Source organism: Nansenia antarctica (assembly GCF_963989245.1).
Source record: "Nansenia antarctica genome assembly, chromosome: 18".
NCBI classification, from domain to species: domain Eukaryota; kingdom Metazoa; phylum Chordata; class Actinopteri; order Argentiniformes; family Microstomatidae; genus Nansenia; species Nansenia antarctica.
Window position 1 is genome coordinate 4,458,884 of NC_137691.1, and position 20,253 is coordinate 4,479,136.

Below are 20,253 nucleotides of genomic sequence, written 5' to 3' on the forward strand. Positions count from 1 at the left end.
CAGTAGACGGGACATGTACGCCCATCTGAGACAACGTATGGTCCCATCAATGATCTGAAACAGTGGATACCTCCTCAGTTCACTCACTCATGAAGCTATCCATAGTCATAGATTCTCTGTTCATGAAGCTATCCATAGTCATAGATTCTCTGTTCATGAAGCTATCCATAGTCATAGATTCTCTGTTCATGAAGCTATCCATAGTCATAGATTCTCTGTTCATGAAGCTATCCATAGTCATAGCTTCTCTGTTCATGAAGCTATCCATAGTCATAGATTCTCTGTTCATGAAGCTATCCATAGTCATAGATTCTCTGTTCATGAAGCTATCCATAGTCATAGATTCTCTGTTCATGAAGCTATCCATAGTCATAGATTCTCTGTTCATGAAGCTATCCATGGTCATAGAGTCTCAGTTCACTCACTCATGAAGCTATCCATAGTCATAGAGTCTCTGTTCACTCACCGGTGCCTTCCCTTCCCTCAGCCCTCTTCATGAAGGACAGACACTGCAGACAACAGCAGTTATCAGGGCAGTCTAGCCGGGGGAAGCCAGACACACTCTGGACCCCGGGGGTGGTGATTTCCTCCACCAGTGGAAATACTGTAGTAAAGAAAATGAGACAGTCAGACTTTGAGTGGTATATTAAGCTAGCTAAGCATTTTCATTTGTCCATTTCGTCTACAGTGCCAGTAACGTACTAGCTAATGGTATCACTATCAAACTCCAAACATGGAAACGATAAGCTTGCAGGAAAGGAACATATTCACATGTTTAAAGACCAGACTGACCGGCTAGCGAGACCGTGACGTTACAAACTATACATGGCTAGCAAGTAGCTAGCTAGTAGTGGCTAGCAGAGGAGATGTCAACAGCCACCTTCCAGGGAGAGCTGGAGTATTTCGGTCTAAAACGTAAAAAAAAAAAAACGTAACGTTGTTGCCAAATGCATACTAAGACTTAACCTGTTAATATGCGAATCAAAGATTAAATCGTAGTTAAGTTGTTTGCGTCATTATAAGGGGTCGCATGCCAGGTCCTTTCCTGTCGCCACATCTCCACATCCACCCGCCTTCCTCCGGCCGCTTAGCAACCGCGACGAGATTGACAGTTGACTCCACCTCTCATCGATACGATCCCGCCCCCCTTCTCAACTAAAGAGCCAATCACATTTCCACATCCAACCCGCCTTCCTCCAAGCCGTTTAGCAACCGCTACGAGATTGACAGTTGACTCCACCTCTCATCGATACGATCCCGCCCCCCTTCTCAACTAAAGAGCCAATCACATTTCCCACATCCAAACCGCCTTCCCTCCAGCCGCTTAGCAACCGGCCACGAGATTGACAGTTGACTCCACCTCTCATCGATATGATCCCGCCCCCTTCTCAACTAAAAGAGCCAATCACATTGTGCTTTATAAACGTGAACGCCAAACAAGCATTTTGATTGACACCTTATTCGACCAACCAAATGCATCAATGTATACAGGTCTCTCTGACACTGTACTCGACGTTCGCAAAAAAAAAAAAAAAACTAAACAACTATAATGGAAAAGCCCCTTCGAGAGGGAAACACATACTACTTCCAATTTAAGTGATTTTGTCAACAACAACAACACGGTTGTAACACGTGCCTGCACGCCGTTAAGGTAATGCAATTTAACAGTTAACATGGCAACGACCAAAGTCAACAATAACACAGCTTAAATGTCAGTGTTAGCTGGTAGCACTACTAGCATAATAACCTATAGAGCTAGCTATATCCTCCAGACCTCTGGTCTTGCACTGCAAAAAGTAAATCTAAGTCTTAAACCAAGGCGATATATGCTTGTTTTTTGTCGGACTACACTCATTTTAAGATATATTTTACTTGTTTTAAGAAAGTCTTGGCAGGTGTTTTGGAGCACATTTTTCTAGTTCTGTCGGCAGATAATTGTGCTTATTTTAAGTAATATTCCCTCATTTTATTGCTTATTTTTCTTGTTTTTGAGAGCTGTTTTTTGCAGTGTGGATCTGGGCTGCAGCTCACCAGTTTAGGATTAACGATGTCGGTTTGTTTTTGGGGTGCAAGTTTCGGTTTCTTAGAGACAGAGTTGACATAATATGCATGCATATCTTATGCATATCTTATGCATGCTGGCGCAATACTGACACACACTGACTGTTTTGAATCAGGGCTGGATGCAGGATGGCGGCTGAGACTCACGTTAAAGACATCAAGCCTGGACTGAAGAATCTCAACGTCATGTTCATCGTATTGGAAACAGGTTCGGTGTCCTCTATTGTAATGTCATTATATAGATACTTGATGATGAACAGTTAATATGTTACCAATTACTCTCACATGATCAGTAGTGCCAAAGTACTAGTTTGACCTATAGCCTAGATAATGCATCTGTTCAGGTTAGTCGGTTAGATGACCCCACACAAAATCTGAGACATGTGCAGGATAGCCTAAAGGTAACATGGTCTAAATGAGGTAAACGTCATTTCCGTGTGCCCTTCTAGCCTTGTGAACCAGAGAACAATTCTTGCATGAGCCATCAACTTACCTGGAAGCCCTCCTCACTCTTCCCTCCGTGGCTGTGTACCCCCTTCTGCCCTCATAATGAGATATATGTATGTATCTGTCTCTCTAGCCCCCTCTTTTTGATTTCCCCCTCACACCTTCTCTCTCCAGGGGTTCCCGCGCTGGTCTCAAAAAGCCTTAAAGTCTACAATCCAGCAACCCGATCTATAAGGCCTAAAAAGGTCTTACATTTCAGTTATTCGGTCAAAAAACGAGGTGCTAGGTCTTAAAAACGAGATCCTGCAAGGAAATCAGTCCGACCACATCTATTTACGCAGAAATGAATCAAGCTGGAACCCAAAAAATGCCAATTCGCTTCCTTTTTTGTCTGTATGGCAGTGAAATCCCTAATTCCATCACCTCGAGGATGACAAAAAAGCTATCACATGGTGTCGCAAATAGGCCTAAAATTCTATTCAAAGAGGTCTAAAAGAAGGTCTAAAAAGGTCTTAAATTTTACTTGTGAACCCTGTCTCTCACCCTACCTCACACCTTCTCTCTCTCACCCTACCTCATACAGGGCGAGTGACGAAGACGAAGGACGGCCACGAGGTGCGCACCTGCAAGGTAGCAGACAAGACCGGCAGCATCAGCATCTCTGTGTGGGACGAGGTGGGGGGGCTCATCCAGACTGGTGACATCATAAGACTCACCAAGGGGTGAGTCAGCCGCTGAGTCACAACGTAGTCAACGCCTTGGAAATACACAGAGCTGGAACCCAAACACAGAGTGTAGAATAGATGTGGGGGCCGGGGGGGGGGGGGAATAAATATTCTTCCTTCTTCTAGCATGATGACTGCTAATGGTCCCCCTGGCCTGAGCATAGATTACTGTTTCCTGCTACGACTGGTGGATAGATGATTCACTTACTTAGTCAAATGTATTTGTAAAATGTAAATGAAACCCAGTCAAATCAATGTTTTATTTGTTGGTATTTGGAATGGAATGGAATGGACTTTATTTGTCATTGCTACAGTACAGGTACCAAACAACGAAATGGTGTTAGGAAAGGGGGAAAAAAACACATTTTAGAAAAAGCATAAAATCACAAGAAGGTAAGGAGCTGGTTTACATCAATAAAGGCTATGTACACAATCCACTGTACTATACTGCACAGATAGTCAACTAGGGTTGTCATATTGCACAAAAGTATTTTTTCACATTATTTTAAAGTGTCACAGTTTGCAGGCTTGAAAATGTACATGTTTGTGCCTCAGCACTAGCTGCCATACAATCCGTCCGGACTGTCCTGGGCCCAGAACTTAGGCCTTTTCTGTGTTCAGGGCCTTGACGGCCCTGTGGTAGAAGCAGTATATATATATATATATATATATATATATATATATATATTTGTGTATATATTGGGTATAATAGTGTTATAATGTTATAATTCTAAGTGTTATAATTTCTGAACAGTGAAACTAATTATGTACACAAATTACCATGAAATAAAAGCTGAGAATCTCTACTTTAACCTAAAGTTTTGGAGTTTAGAGCCAAAAGAAGAAAGACTGTCTGAATGAATGAAGACTGTCCCATTACATACATGAATCAGTAGCAGGAAACGGTACCACATGTCATACAGAGATCCATATCAATAATCAAGACACGTGTACCATGAGTTTGTATTTGGTTAGATATGTGTTATTCCATATGCTTTCAATTTATACCTCTACTTTGATTTTGTTGGGTACAGATTGTGTTTTAAACACTTGCTGTTCCCCCCAGATATGCGTCTGTGTTCAAGGGCTGCTTGACTCTGTACACGGGCAGAGGTGGGGACCTGCAGAAGATTGGAGAGTAAGTCCTACGGCACCACAGCACTGAATAGGCTAGGTGCACGATCTCCACTACTTCCTGAAAGGCACCTTGCACGAACATATCCTGTCTCACTCTATTGGTTTAATTGATTAATCAGCTGTGCGGTAAACTGTTGGAACACACAGTGCACAGCTGATGAATCAATTAAACCAATAGAGTGAGACAGGATATGTTCATGCAAAGGTGCCTTTCAGGAAGTAGTGGAGATCGTGCACCTAGCCTATCACAATGCATGCTACACATGGAAAGCAGAAGTGATGGACGAATAAACTTTTTTTTTTAGTTGTTGTTGTTGTCTGGTATTAACAAATGGTTTGAGCAACACATGTAATCACATAACTGTGACTGTTTTGGGCAGGTTCTGCATGGTGTACTCAGAGGTGCCAAACTTTAGCGAGCCGAACCCAGAGTACCTCAGTACCACGTCAAACAACAAGAACCCAGAGTACCTGGCCCAGTCGAACAACAAGAACCCAGAGTACCTGGCCCAGTCGAACAACAAGACGGTATGGAAACAGTTGTTATGGTAACAGTTGTTATGGTTGTAGCGAGTGACATCACATTGTTGAGCATTATTATAATCACCTCTTCGGGCTACACCTGAACTGTCCCTCGTGAGACACCTACTACCCCCTGTACTGTTTCCCCTGTGTGAAAACAAACAAACACATTCTTCCTTCTTTAAGCACGACGACTGCCAAAGGCCTCAGGCCTGCGTAGATTACTTTTCCCTGCTCTGACTGGCGGACAGATGATTCACTTACATAGTAAAAATGTATTTGTTGTAAGTCGCTTTTGGCGACATGCCAAAAATGTAAATGTAAATAATCATCTTTTATGAATGGAATGGAAAAGGCAACATATAAACGTTGGAAAACATCATCTCGTATCTCTCTTTCCTAGGCACTCAATGACCAAGGAAACGCAATGAACAACAACAATAACTCATCAGCAAGCTCAGCTGGTAAGTCAACCATCTGTGGCCAACAAAAAAATAAAAATGTGAGTAATGAGTGAATATGACGTCAATAACAGTTATGGCAGAATGTATGAATGTGCATGGTACCTATCTAAAACAAACAGGCTCAATGGTGACGTTACCTGTAACCACAAATCTACAGTAGGTTAACCTACACCAAGTTTACATTTACATTTACATTTTTGGCATTTAGCAGACGCCTTATTCCAAAGCGACTTACAATCAATACATTTGAATACTAAGCATGTGAATCAGCAGTCCACTATTCGTTGCAGGAAGAGTACTCTAGCTCGGGCCCGGGGCCACTGATAGAAGGAAAAACCTTCTCCCTATTATCGCCTTCTACTAAAACGTTTTTTAGTTCAGACCTGCCAACCTTCAGAAATGTTCATGAGTACCCACTTGTTGTTTTTGCGATTTTGTTTTCATATGCGTAAGTGGTTAACCATAGCAGATGATAGGATAAATAACATTACAGAATCCTACCTATTTGATGTCAATTGAAGAAGGTTTATCAGAAGCAGCGTGTTTCATAGGCTATATAGGCCATCTCCAAAGCTGCCGCTGTAGTTGACAAAAGCTCAACCCGTGTCCACTTTGGCGAAGGCTCTCTCTTGTATTCCAAACTATTCCAAAGTGCTTGACAGTTGAGTTCTCAAGAGGAATTTGGACCAGAATAACCACACGTGGTGTCATTTGGCTGTAGGGATGCTTATCCGTATTCCGTAAACAGAGCAGAATCCGAAGCAGGTAAACGTGACGCAGGTGACGCTTGCGAATATGATTGGTGGAACGTGTTTAGTATTTGGTCACATACTGTATACTTTGCATGCAATAACTTTGCATGCGATAACACCACAGACTGTGTGTGGATGCTTTCAAACGAGGCCTTAAAACCTACCTTTTTAATAGAGCCTTTTATTGAAATGTTATTCTTAGCTCTTTCTCTTGTTTTCTGTAGCACTTTGAGATTTCCAAATGTAAACATATTGCATTACAAATACAATTTATTATTATTATTATTATTATTATTATTATGAATAACTGCCTGACATCTGAACCACTGACCCCACCAGACACTGGGTATCTTCTCTGGTGATGCTCTGCCAGGCCGGTACTGCAGCCATCTTGGATTGTTGTTTGTTTTTAGGTCTTTTTGCCCTTATTCTTATCTTATGGGGATTTAAATGGCTGTTCAATTGAATTTAAATCTGAAGACTGACTTGGCCTGAGTCACAAACTTCCGCTTTTTGGGTATTTCCTTTTTTCTACACACTTTCCTCTTGCAATTACTCTGGTACATGATAATGTTCGTATTATGAATGAATGAATGAATGAATGAATGAATGGTCTTTATTGTCATTGCTATAGTACAGGTACCAAACAACGACATTTGGGAGGGGGGGCTCCCCTGGTGCTAGGAAAGAAAAACAAAAAACAAGAAGGGAAAAGAGCTGGTTTACATAAATACATAAATAAAGGCTATGTATTAGTGTCCACAACACCTTTTTGTTGTAACCTGCCCATCCTGTTTCTGAGGCTAACAGGAGGTTTGCACCTTGCCGTGTAGACTCTGTAATTAGGCTAGTACGGTACAGCCTCTCTGACACATTCACACTTACCTCATGGAGGCTGTTCCTGACATCATCTCTTTGGTCCTCGTGTTGACAGACACTAAAGGCACAAATGCAAAGTCTAGAATCAATACCACACACTGACAGCTCTCTGATGCTTGAACAAATATACGCGACAGAACACACCTGACTAACCAGAAACACCTGTCAAGTAAGTCAATTGTCCCAATACCTTTGGTGCCATGGAATAGGGGGATGTATGTATCAAAAGTGTTGTCAAACCAGTACCACCAAACATACCATCAAATACAAGCTGAGAATCTATAACCGTTATAATCTATAACTTCAAACTTTTGGAGTATAGAGCCAAAAGAAGAAAAAGTGCTTCACTGTCCCAATACTGTAAGTGTCTAGCACAGCGATTCCCAACCTATGGGCCGCGGCCCTCTGGTGGTCCGCGAGGGTACTGCAAGTGGGCCGCCAAATCATGGGCCAACATATTTTCCCAAAAAGGTTGGGAACCGCTGGACTCTAGCATGTAGAATAGAGTTAGATACATAAGTTACTTTCCTACCTGCAATGTTGTGAAGACACACCCCTGTTGCTCCCCTAAATAATCTGTTTATAATCAGGTTACAAACTTTGCCTCATGTTTCCTTCTACCTCTTGATAGGTAATGAAACTACCAATGGGAATGGAGTAACTTCCCAAGGTTCCACCAATCCCCAGCAAGGAGGGCGGGCTGGTAATGTGATTGGCAGCAGAGTAGCAGCCAATCCTGGAATAGGAGGGACGGCTGTCAGCAATGGAAAGGAGACCAGACGCTCTGCTAAAAGATGATTTGTGCAGAGGGAAGAAAACGACATGGCTCTCCTGGTTATCCAATGGATGAGACACTACCACTAAAGACTCCTTTTACATTCTTCTTCGGGATGAACCCTGTAATTATTGTTTTCGATCTATATTTTATATGTATTCTCAGTTGTTTCTGGACTGAACTGACCTTGATGACCGTTACTCGTATATATACTGGGGTTACAAAATTGTTTGTTATTTCATTAGTTTACAAGGAACATAAAAAACTTTTTATTTTTTTTACAAACACTGAGATGCTTGGTGGGAAGCCATAATGGGTTTTCTATAAAGGAGGATAGGAAGGGATTCACCCTCAGTATTTAAAGTGACATACGTTTCTGCCACAAATCAATGTTTTTTTTAATGCACTCACCGTTTCACATGTTTTCCATAAGATGTATAAAATATAAAGAATACTCTTTTAATTAATGTACCACCGTGTGTGTAGACTCTTTGTGTAAATCTGACAGAACATAACACACAGCATGTATTTGGATTTTGGTGGTGTCAAGACAAATACAAGCATATAATAAACACAGTCATAGTCAGAATAATAAGTCAGAAACCACACACAGTGAATAGATATTAAGCAATAGCACTTTATTTAAACATAACCAATCCTAAGCCACAACACTGACAGACAAGACTCATAGGCTGCAGCATACATTGTATAAAATTGATCAGGTTTGAATGCCTTGGTTGGTTAAATTTCTCCTGTAATGTTAGAGAGGTCAATGCAGATTATGTTATTTTACTCAAATAATTTATCATGTATTTTATACATGTATGTAACAAATAACCATTCACTAGCACAAGTACTGATATAACAAGGCAAAGTGCTTTCCAGGATTGCATTGTCACAAAATCATGAACGAGTTGAAGATTTGTTCAAGGGTGGGGAGGGGAGGGGGGCATTTGTGTGTGTCTTTTAGGGCATGGGTATCTTAACATCCCTCTGCTTCGTTTGAGATGTTGAAGGTAGATAGGGCAGGGAGGAGAGAGGGAGGGGTTTGTAGTGGTATGATGACAGAAGGTCTAAAGTTATTTTGAAGGCTTAAGGCTGGATACGATAAGATTCTCCTTCACACACAAACACCACGTGCATCATTTACCCATCACACAGACTCAGTTAGGAGCATTGTTATTTGTTGCTTTTGTAATTAAGTTAGTTAGACACACACACTCATACACAGTCTCCCAATCTCTCCTAGTCATACACATAGTTACAGATGTAAACTTGATTTTAGACTTATGGCTGAACTTACACACGTAAAAATGCACCTTACTATGAAAAATAGGAGGACTATTGGTGAAAAAGGATACTTGTAGGGGCTTACATAAAAATCAATCAATCAATCTTAAAGTACCTTGTTACTACATGTACAGTATCTGAATGATAGCTAAACATGTACCACCATTGAGGTTCATGTGTATGTTACAACAGTTAGACCTTAAAAGTGATTTAAGTCTTCTCATAATACAGTTTGGCTTCACATTCCAGTGGTTGTGATATATTATTTTTCCTTCCATGTTTCAAGCGCACTCGCATACAGTACATACACACGATCAAGCTCACATTTGCCTTTTTGATGATCAGAGATTATTCATATTTGTTCACGTTTGTTTACATTAAGATAGGTGGTTATGAGCTAAGGAGACCACAATGAGCTGTGCATCGAGGAGGTAGGCATAACAGAACATCATGATCATAATAATCACATTAGTAGTAATAGTAATCTACTTTTTTTTTCTCTTTCTTTCCTTTTTTTTTTTTTTTTTTAAACCACAATCTCATGCTAGCAAAACCTACATAAGGTTTCTTCTGCCGTGAGTTACTGAAGCCTCTAGGGACCACACAATACTGGACGCAGGCATGCTCAAGCTCTCTACCGGGCAGCCGTTAGCCATAACATACTTCAAAACAAAGTCAAAGGGGGGGCAAGAGAAGAAGTATGATGAGTTAAAGAAAGAAAGCGATTTCATTTCATGCACTTTGACTTACTTGCTCACAATTGCACCACCTGAATTTAGTTGGGCTCTAAATGAAGTGCACATGAAGTACACTCTAATGATCACCCACAGTTCACACTGAAATCGTGTGGGGAAGTCGAACATGCTGTCCCGCACATTTTGCGCTTAGCTGAGGCATAAAAACAAGTCCCACTGTTACGGACTTCAACCAGTGACACGTAGAGACACAACGGAAAGCCAATAAACGTCTAGCAAAGGCAGGATGAAGACACTGCTAGCCATGTGGAAGCACAGAACCTTTCGTGGTTGTAACCAGTAGGCAGGGCCTGTGTTATATTTCACTTGGCTGGTCTATTGGAATAAAGGAGAACAACTTTACGTTGTACAAAGTAATGTCCAGTGACTTTTTAAAAACAAAGCAAAGCTCCTCTGCCCTCTTGAATAGATAATTAAAACAATATAATGAGGGTTATTAAGGCAAAGGACTGTCACCTGCCAAACATTTCAAGCTTTCAATTACACCAGTGTTTCGATTTCATTCAACGGTCCTTTAATGCATATTACCCCATGTAGGACACTGAAGCATAGATCAGTAACCTTACATGTAATCATTAATTATTATTTATTTTTTAAATCATGCTCAAATTAAAAATGAATTTCAAGGCTCTAACCCAAACTATCACAGACCATACAATAGCACCAGAATCTTACAAACATCATTTGTGTTTCAAAGGGAATGTATTTTGTGTAACCAATTAGAAAAAAAACTATATTCTTTACGATATTTGTGTAAACCGGGAAAGTGTGTAAAGAAGTAGAAAGCACTAGACAGGAACACGTACACACCTTTCTCTTCTTCTTCTTCTTCTTCACCCCTCTTGAGTGAGTCACTCACATTCTCCACCTCATACTCACTAAATGGAGACCAGGCAGCAAACTGCCCAAATCACCACACAGACACGCCACACTCTGTGGCCTACCGCTCACTATGCTGCTTAGAAGTTTTCATAACGTCCTTAGGTTCTATGGCATAGCTATCCTGTCTTCCTCATACACAAAATACAATCCACCGCCACCACCAAACCCAGTGCCTCGATGTTATATTGAAAAATCACATATATATTATACTTAGAACGTATCGCATCACAGAGAACTATACACACGCACACGCACACCCAATTAAAGGGGTTGCATACTAATAAGCTATATAAAACAGTTTAAGCTACAACTTCTCATTCTTGATTATCTCTTTTAAGTATGGTTTTGTCTTCATTCAAATAGTTGAAGTAAGGTTAGAGGGGGCTGAACAGTTACTAACATCACTAAAACTACGTTCCAATAAAACCCCTCTCTGGACATGCTGCTAAAATGGAATTGCAAATGTCAACTATACCTATACTCTTGCTCACTTAGCTTGAACTCGTCACATTTACCGCTATACCGTTTCGTTGAGTGCATTTTTGTGATGTTGTGCTTAGAACACCCAACAAAGTGCACTTGCCAATATTGCTTAAATTCATGAAGTCCCACTAAAAAGCCAAGTAACACAACCATGGCTGTACTGTGCTCAACTTCATTTAACATTTCACTGTATGTTTTTTTCTTTTTCTTTTTCAGGTCCCTAGAGAAACTTCTCCCTTTAAAATATGGCAGGCCAAACAAGACTAAGGCAAGAGTACAAAAAAACAAGAGCAAAAAAAATCAACTGTCAAAGTTGTACATCCCCGAAAAAAATCAAAAAAAGAGTTTGGATTTATGATAACAACAACATAAGTGTTTCTTTGGGTTTTGTGCTTTGAATAGTATCTACAGCCAATATAACCGTTGCTCAAGCAGGTTGCGGCCACAGTGATGAGAGAGATGGTCACCACGGTGACCAGACGTGGAGCGTGCCTTAACCGACGCTGTGGGACGAAGGATAGAAACGTGTACCCTGCCTGCGGTGGTGGTGATGAGTGGTGTTCCTGGGAGGCGCGCCCTCAACTTTGATCGATAATAAGGCTTTCAGTTGGCATGGATGGATGGAAGACCATTTAGCTTTTTTGCTTAAAAATTATAGATTTTATATCAAGGACTTCTTTCTTTATATCTGTATGTCAAATAACACAGTTTAGTATGCCTCTTTATATAAGCACGTGCTTGATTAATCGGGAGGTAATAAGAGGAGGTGAGTTCACAACTTTTTCCGACTCCCCCCCAAAAAGAAAATGCCATCACATTTCTGAGCAGCCTTGTGACACAAAAACATGTGCATGCAGTTCTTGTAAATAAGGTAGTTATAATGATGAGGATCAACAACAATTGTCTTTACCAGAAAGGTTTCTCCTTTGGTTGCTTACTGTGTGGCATTACTTTAATGGAACTACCACCATCCATTATGCTAGTCTACCTACTTGCAGTGCACTGTCCATCCTATGGGTAGCTCTCAAGACGTGAAGCAACCATGAAACCTAAGAAAAATAAAACTTACAAAAAATGTTTTTTTTCTTTTTTTTTCCGTTGCATAATATGCATGTATCACATGACATTTTACTCTCCAATGAGGTCCAATATATTAATAAAATGCACTGGCTGGGGTAAAATCATTGTGAGACAACATCTTGAGGTAAGTTGTTTTGGTGTCTGATTACAGCTGATCAAGTAATAACGGAGTCCCACAATAGAAAACAGGCCATCTTATTACCATGACAACACCAGCGCGTCCCTTTAAAAAGTACTCCTCAATAGTCGTTTTTTGGAGTGAGGGGTCAACAAAGTAACTGCCCTGGAAGTTATATAGAAAACATCAGAAACTAAACAAAGCAATTGCTGACATTTTATTTCGTTTTTTTTTTGTCCCTGAAGTATTTCAAAGCAGCAAAAAACAACTACCGTACTGTTAAAGATTAGGGTGAATAAAAGTGAATCCAAACGCCAGTTTGCTTTGTACATAACTACTCATTAACTAAGCCTTAAGTTAACTAACGACAGAGGCACAAGAGAGACGGACAACATTATTATTATCATCATCACCATATTATTATTACTCAGATCACGGTTGTTAACGCTGAACCCAGATGACAGAGACGACACAGAGGCCAGTCAGGCCGTTAGGAGAACAAAGCACTAGCTACATGCTGCCAAACAAGTATCAAAAGAAGAAAGGAGCCTCTAAGCCCTATACTGTACAGTAGATTTATTACAATTCAACAGCCCAGATTTCTTTTCTTTAGGGGGGGGGGGGGGGGGGGGGTGAAATGGTGAAAATGATCCATAAAGTATATGGATGTTGGGTCTGAGTAAGCGTGTCAATATTGCCAATCTAATCGTGAACAAAGGATGAGCATGATAAGATGGCACACTGTACAAGGAGGAGGAGTGAGACAGAGACCAGTCTGTGGCTGTAGGACATGCACCAACTTTAGCTTTGTGGATAGTTTGCAATTACACATTAAGATAATGGGTATTACTTCAAAATGGTGTCCCTTGTTCGGGGTTTATAAATGATGATTATAGTTCGTTTATAATTAGTTTATGGATCGTTTTCTAATCAGTCATAGGCCTAGTCAACAGTCAGAAACCAATGACTAAGACTTCTGAACACTTAACAACCCCCAAAACGTATGCCGTAATGTAACACATTACAATCCAATCATTTGATACTGTAGGAATTGGCTGGAAATAACAGTGCACACCAATAAGAAATGAAAATCAAATTCCCGATTGGAGATTGAAACTTTGTTTGGAGAAGAGGAAATGTTTGTGATGTACCCTTTATTCAATTACATACTTAAAAAGACAACACAATGGTAACTGCCTCACTATTGCCTTAATCCAATGAGTTTTCAAGTAACAAAGGACACTGATGTCCTAGAGGTAAGTGGGAGCCATCCCCGAGGACTATTCAATGGACAGTGTAACCATATATGGTTGCCCGTCACTGGCATGACAAAAAAGAAACACACACTTTCCTTTTTGTTCTTTTTTTAAAATTTCTATCACTTCCGAACCAAATATAAATTAATTAATCCCACAAAAAGGAGCCTACCATACAGTAGTAGTTAATCAACAAGTTAAAAAGGCAGCTACATTATACCAGTATAACAAACATTTTTTTTTTTCTTCCTATCTTCCAACTTTCACATTACCGTTCCATTTCCACCCACATTTCTGTTGGCAATCTTTCACCAATTGCCTTGAATCCAAAATACCCTGATATTTTAAAAAGAAAACAGGGAAGCAAAAAAAAAAAACATCTTGAATCTTTTTCCTTTCCAAGTTTTCTATAGTTATTTCCCCAAACTTCACCTGTAACTGTTTACAGTACTCTGACTCAACTACATTTGTGCAATTTTACCACCTTCTCAAACTACCCTAACAAGCCATTCTGCCGTATTGCTTTTACAATCAAGCAAACTAACATTTGGGCTTGATCAGTCTTACGCCACGCACAGTCACATCTGATGCTATGCCTCTTCCTTCGTACTCAAAGCTCCCATGACCACCATTCTTACATCTAAAGCACTAAGGGACAGGGCAGATATATTCTTTGCCATTTCAGCCATTGCAAGGATATCATTAGTCACTTGTCCATTTTGACCTTTCCAAAAAATGTTTTAGCTGCCAAATATTTTTCTACACAGCTATATTCCATACCGTATTAAAAGTAACTTTTAAAGGTCTTTCAATTATGCATCACACTACTTCTGTCTCTTTTCTGAAGATTCAAACGGGGCAGAATCTTTCCCCCAATATAATAGTCGCTCCATTAAGACATGAGGAAAGCCGTTGATTCATATCATATATATCCTGATTTACTTGAGGCAATCAAGAACGACAATTCTGCCTTCATGAAGAAAGGCTGAATAATTGGTTATAGCACAAGCGTTTGACCCTTAGGCCCAATCCCATTTCTTATTTTTACCCCTTGCCCTCTTTTTCGAGTGCCCCTCGCTTTTCGACTTGCCCCTCGTTTACAAGGGGTAGTGGTTGAAATCTTCCCCTATGAAATGGGAAAGCCTTCAAGACCCTGATACGTCATCAGTAGTATCATAGAAAAGCATGGACGCTCACAATTTGTTCCCAACTTTCACGCTATCAATTGATCAAAGTAAAAAAATAAAAAAATAAAAAGGCTTCATTACCAGGCCAGTTCGTGACAGAGCAGCGGTGCTCTTATCTAGCAACCCGTACTCCGACCCTGCCAGTCTGCACTGATATTAGAGGAGCGGTAACAAGCGCAACAACTTAGCTTCTGGACTGTCATTAAATTTCTGGCATCATATGCCATCAAAGAGGGGAAATGCGACATCGAAATATGTGAAAATGTGGGACTGTCATGCACAAATCAGCCTTAGAATAACGTTGTAACGTTAGCTAGCTAGCTAGCTAGAGACATTAGCATACTAGCGTTTTTTTGTTTGTTATGCTTGTTACAAAGAAAAGGTTTATAATACATTGAAATCACATTAAACTAAGATAATACGATGGTTATCATCTTTTAAAAATATATTTATTAACAAAGAAGAGCATTACGGTACATTTGCGGTTTACTTTCGTTGCTTGTGCCTTGCCACTATGTTGCCGATGATTCACGAAGGCATTCTGTGAGGTTTCTCACAACACTCTGTTTGGAGGGCCATGTAGCCCTACCACTTCACCCTACCCCTTTATCCCAACAAGAATCGGGACCCCCCCCCCCCATGCGTGAAAGCGCAAAACGGAGTGGTAGGGTTAACTGTAGGGGCAAGGGGCGTATAGGGATTGGGCCTTAATCACTTGTTTAAATATGATGTTCCTCTCTTTGTTCTGGGGGTCACAGTAGACACAGTAAGACCATCTCCACTAACAATCAAAGACACTTCCTTTTTTTTTCCATATTCTTTTTTTTTTTACAGACAAACAGGGAATTCTACGGCACTTGTGGGTCTAGGTAACAGCATGGGGCATTAAGGTCCACTGTTTTGATACTTGGTACTGAAATCAAACAAAAAACTGACATTACAAATGGAAATGTGGATATACAGTATATATATTATGCTCTACTAACAAAGTACATAACAAAACACCATACGCCATAACATCTAAGAGGTATTGTAAGGCAATCTCGATCGAAAATAAATTGTGAGTCCACCTATGGTTGACAGGAGTTTAGCTCAAAGCCTGAGTGCCCACTTTTCATAAGACAACTAGAGGAACTAAAGGACACATTTAGCAAACGAAGATACCACTGGAGTGAGGTGTGTGTGTGAGGTGTGTGCTGCTAGACCGAGGCTAAGGCATATATGCTGGACATACCACGTTATTATATATAACACATCAACTGAATGCAATGACATCCTGCAACGGCTGAAATGACAAGGATTTGATCTAAACAACAAACATGCCCGAATACCCAAGAGGCCACACAACCCCATTACATAAAAAGAAAAACAACATTATCAACAGGGAGGAAGTAGATATTGTTGCTTGTGTCAATTTCTCATTACCTTTTTTGACGTAATTTCAATTACGTTTCTTTAGCTAAACAGTGCTGCAACCAAAACCTTACCTGTTGTAATTTAGTTCACTTAGTGATTTTAGTGAATGTGACACATTCACTTCTGTCAGCAACTGACGAATAACATGGCTCAGTTGGGATGTCTGTCAATGTCGGCTCTGCGATATGTAAATGTTCTGTTCATAATCCCAAGTTTTTTTCTTTTCAGTTTCATCCTGCTTTTTTTTGGCAACTCAATGAAAAACAGTGCAAGTTATTTCTTTTCTGAAATGTAGTTTGTGCTGCGCACATGAGGTGCACACCAAGGCGCAATCTTCAACTTGGGACTGCTTCCCTCTGCATGGAGACATGCCCCTCCAATCAAACAGTGTCTCTCTCTCTCTCTCACACACACACACACACACACACACACACACACACACACACACACACACACACACACACACACACACACACACACACACACACTTAAGTTACCATTTCATCTGCTCTCTCTCTCTCTCTCTCTCTCTCTCTCTCTTCACTGACGGTCATCCCTAAATATAAGTTAATATCTACATAGTTAACATATGTATACATAAATGCATACATACATATAGATATTAAATATACAAAAGTGCTTATTCTTGAAATAAGTGCTTTGGGTCATGACTGAGTAAAAATAGTCAGACGTTTTTGTTGTTGTTGTTGTTCTTCTATCATTGGAAATCTTAAATGCTTTCTGCCACCCTACGGCCCCAATAACTACAATACTAATCTATGTCCACAGTGTTAACGGAATGGTTAAATGGGGTGGAGGGGGCGGGGGGGATACAACAACAAAACAGGGGTAAGAGAAGGGCAATATTTAGTCTTTCATGCCCTCACCGATCCTCTGTCTTTAGCTAGTTATTTTTTGGCATCCACTTGGGGTTCCATATTAAGGGACATTTTTGTTTTCAATGTTAAATCTTAACCAGCCTAACTTAAAAACTATAGGCAACTCAAATCCGTGGCCAATGAAATGTCACACAGACTATAGGAGTGAATGAAAGGGATCTAGATGTGGGTCGTTCATCTTCTTGTGTGAAACGTCCCCCGAAATAATAATTAACATAGCCAAGTCAACCTTGAACTAGATCGGGACATCATTAAATGGCTTACTATTCGACGCGATCTCCCCCTCATTAAACTAAACCTTCACTGACATCATATAAAAAGGCTCATGTTAAATGCCACAAAAAGTTCAGGTAGCTTAATACAATCATTTTTTTTCAGCAAGTTAGTATAGATATGAGGAACATCAGCGACACTGGTTTTGGCATTCGCTATTCCTACCTATCATGTAAAGGATATTGACTGTCTTTTTTTCTTAACCTTGTCTTAAATACCTTGTGGAATACCAGTACTGGCCACGGAATAGGTGCAAGGTAAACTTTGACTTTTTCCCTATTTTTTTGTCTTTTTGAACACAGTTCCTTCCCAGCCCTATGATTGAACGCACCAGGAACTGACAACGAATCTCAGTCTGCAATATGATTCAGAAATGGATGCATCAATGTTTTTTGTTATTTTTTTCCCTCATACAATTAATAGTGTGTACATCTAAGGAGATTATGCTGCTAATGGTTTTGAATATTGAATATTTCATTGGAAGAGAACAATTCTAGGGTGTCATTAAGTCACAGGAGTAAGGAGCAGATTGTGAGGCGTGTCCAGAAGAAAACAACTAAGAAACTGAGGAGAAAACGGGGTTGAGGTGGTCAGAGAAGCACACCAGAGGTATCGGTACCAGACACGCCTACACAACTTCCTGTTCCTGTTGCTGCAGAAGAAGAGAAATGGGAGCACACATACTTGATACTTGAAAAAGATTCATAGAAATGATCCAATACTTTTGGGATTACTTTTGAAATTCAAATAAATAAAATACTGAAAATAAAATACTTCTACACAATTTTACAAGAAGCATTGACTAATAAAAAGCCCTTGTAATGCTGATTGTCATCTCAAAAAGAATAAAAGAAAAGAAAAACAAGTTACTGTCCATACAAACCTCAACCATGCAGATAAGGTTTGTTTGCAGCCATACTTTATGCCAAATGTTGAGCTCAGGAAACACATCTCTTCATTACTGCTACTTAGGCCAAGTATGTTAAATATGACAAAATATGCATAATATGTGCATCTCATCACAGCACACCAGAAGAAAAAAAATCCTGGTTAGAATTTCCAATGAATTCATGGCTGTGAATTCAAGGTCAAATACTGAGAATGATATCGTTTTCAAAAGTAATTAAAGAAGATAGAGAATTTTCTTTTTTCTGAATTAGAACATTAACATTCCCCTAACTATCTCCATAAAAAGCTTAAATCAACTGAGGCATAAAACTACATTAATTCAACTAAATGTGCAAACAAAAGGCAGAGAAGCTTTCATCAAAAAAATCAATACATCTAAAGTGTGGCCCAAACTGAGGTCAATGAGTTGCGTTGGTTAAAGCTTTGAGGTAAATATAAAATGTGCCAAATTCAAAGAATGCAACAATTTCATTTCTGATTTTGGCTGTCTTTTTGAGGACTCCCTGTGTCGGGGGGGTCATGCCACCATGACAGTGACGGCTTACAGTATGTCTATCAACTGGCGGCTGAAGCAGGCTTACAGTATGTCTATCAACTGGGGGCTGAAGCAGCTTTCTTTGTTTTGTTCAACATCAAGTATGGCTGTTTGGCAAGAGTAGGAAAAACTAATCGAAAAAAAAAGAGCTATTCCATTAGAATGAAACAAGATTATCAAAATAGAACCTTTGGTACTGTAGATTTTTTTTGATAAGACATGTGCATTCCAATTGAGAAATAATACTTAGGCCTAACCTTTGGAGGTACAGTGCAAATTATTTTCTTCAAAATCCTTAAAATTACAGTCAAGAATCTTTTTCCACCACAGCAAACAGTAGGAAAAAGCGAAAGCAAAAATAATAATAATCTGAGGGTAGAATCTAAAGGCTGTCTGTGAATATTGCATCCCAAGAAAAAAATGAAATAAAATACACAAAACTATACACTAAATGTAGACCCGCATTGATGGAAACCGTACATACAATCCATGGAAAAGAAAGGCAGCAATATTTTAGCAGCTATAATGAAGATATATCCTTTCTCTGTTATGTTCCTACCAGAGGTATGGCCCTGTTGTGCAAATATATTTGACTCATGATATGACTATTGTTTACATTCCATAAACAATGCAACAATCAACAAAAAATAGCTTATCAGTCGCTAAAGAAGTATGTGTGCTTAGACCATTTCTCTTAAGATCTGCATTTCATCCTTTGCCAAGACGAATGTTCCACTAGAATTGTTCTCTTTTTAAGTCTCAAATAATCAGGGATACGAACAAAAAGTAGAACATAGGTGGGGGGCAGGTTGTCTTTAAGTAATCTCAGTATTTTCATAGGCACAACACTGCTAAATGCCCAGAGAAAATCTAAGAAACACCTTAAGGTGTCAATGCAGTCTATTACAGTGACGGTTGGGAGCGGGCTTCAAGGCAGACCCACAACGTCCCCTAATGGACTCAGTGAGAGGGGACTTATGGACTCAGTGAGAGGGAACTTATGGACTCAGTGAGAGGGGACTTATGCAGAAAACCACTCAGTCAATGGAGGCGTAGACGCCGGATATTCATATTCCCTTGGGTCAAGTGTGGATAACTTATTGAGGGTCAGGGGGGTATTCCATCAACATTGCTAAAAGAAAATCCAGGCTTATTTTTATTTTTTTAGAAGTCTCGAGAGACTTGTCAAAAACAACGTTGATGGAATACCCCCCCCAGGTATGAGGGGTTACTTCACTTACACCAAGTGTAAGTTACTTACTCGTTCTGTATCAGCAAGCAAGACAATCAGAGAAGCTTGATTACTCTCCCTGACAATGAAGTCGTCTGGTCCCAGATCAGTCAGCCAATGACCAAGTCAGTCAGAGGACAGTCGAACGACAAACCAGATCTGGGCACCAGAATAACA

General features: G+C 39.9%; 2 protein-coding genes across 3 annotated transcripts in view; one reads left to right on the forward strand and one right to left on the reverse strand.

Moving 5' to 3' along the window:
- Positions 1–869, reverse strand: part of LOC308173197 (E3 ubiquitin-protein ligase NRDP1-like) — a gene marked incomplete at its 3' end in the record, with an annotated part of 9,826 nt that extends 8,957 nt beyond the window's left edge. Inside the window, exons 1-2 of one of the 2 annotated variants that reach the window (XM_080548193.1) lie at positions 793–869; positions 467–604 (exon numbers count right to left, since the gene is read on the reverse strand). Of the gene's footprint in view, positions 1–466; positions 605–792 lie in introns of those variants that run through there. The other variant, XM_080548194.1, reaches the window with a different exon arrangement.
- A 661-nt stretch (positions 870–1,530) lies between these two features.
- Positions 1,531–8,163, forward strand: nabp2 (nucleic acid binding protein 2). The gene is made up of 7 exons (XM_080548095.1): positions 1,531–1,651; positions 2,178–2,269; positions 3,092–3,230; positions 4,300–4,371; positions 4,751–4,898; positions 5,296–5,356; positions 7,619–8,163. The coding sequence occupies exons 2-7, from the start codon at positions 2,191–2,193 to the stop codon at positions 7,783–7,785; spliced, it is 666 nt and encodes a 221-aa protein (XP_080404221.1). The 5' UTR covers positions 1,531–1,651; positions 2,178–2,190; the 3' UTR covers positions 7,786–8,163.
- Positions 8,164–20,253: the final 12,090 nt, after the last annotated feature.

Excerpts from the sequence above, each read along its gene's own strand:
- nabp2 (XM_080548095.1), top strand. The coding sequence starts at position 2,191 with ATGGCGGCTGAGACTCACGTTAAAGACATCAAGCCTGGACTGAAGAAT. Across the intron at positions 4,372-4,750 it reads GACCTGCAGAAGATTGGAGA|GTTCTGCATGGTGTACTCAG; the intron begins GTAAGTCCTACG and ends TGTTTTGGGCAG. Across the intron at positions 5,357-7,618 it reads CTCATCAGCAAGCTCAGCTG|GTAATGAAACTACCAATGGG; the intron begins GTAAGTCAACCA and ends ACCTCTTGATAG.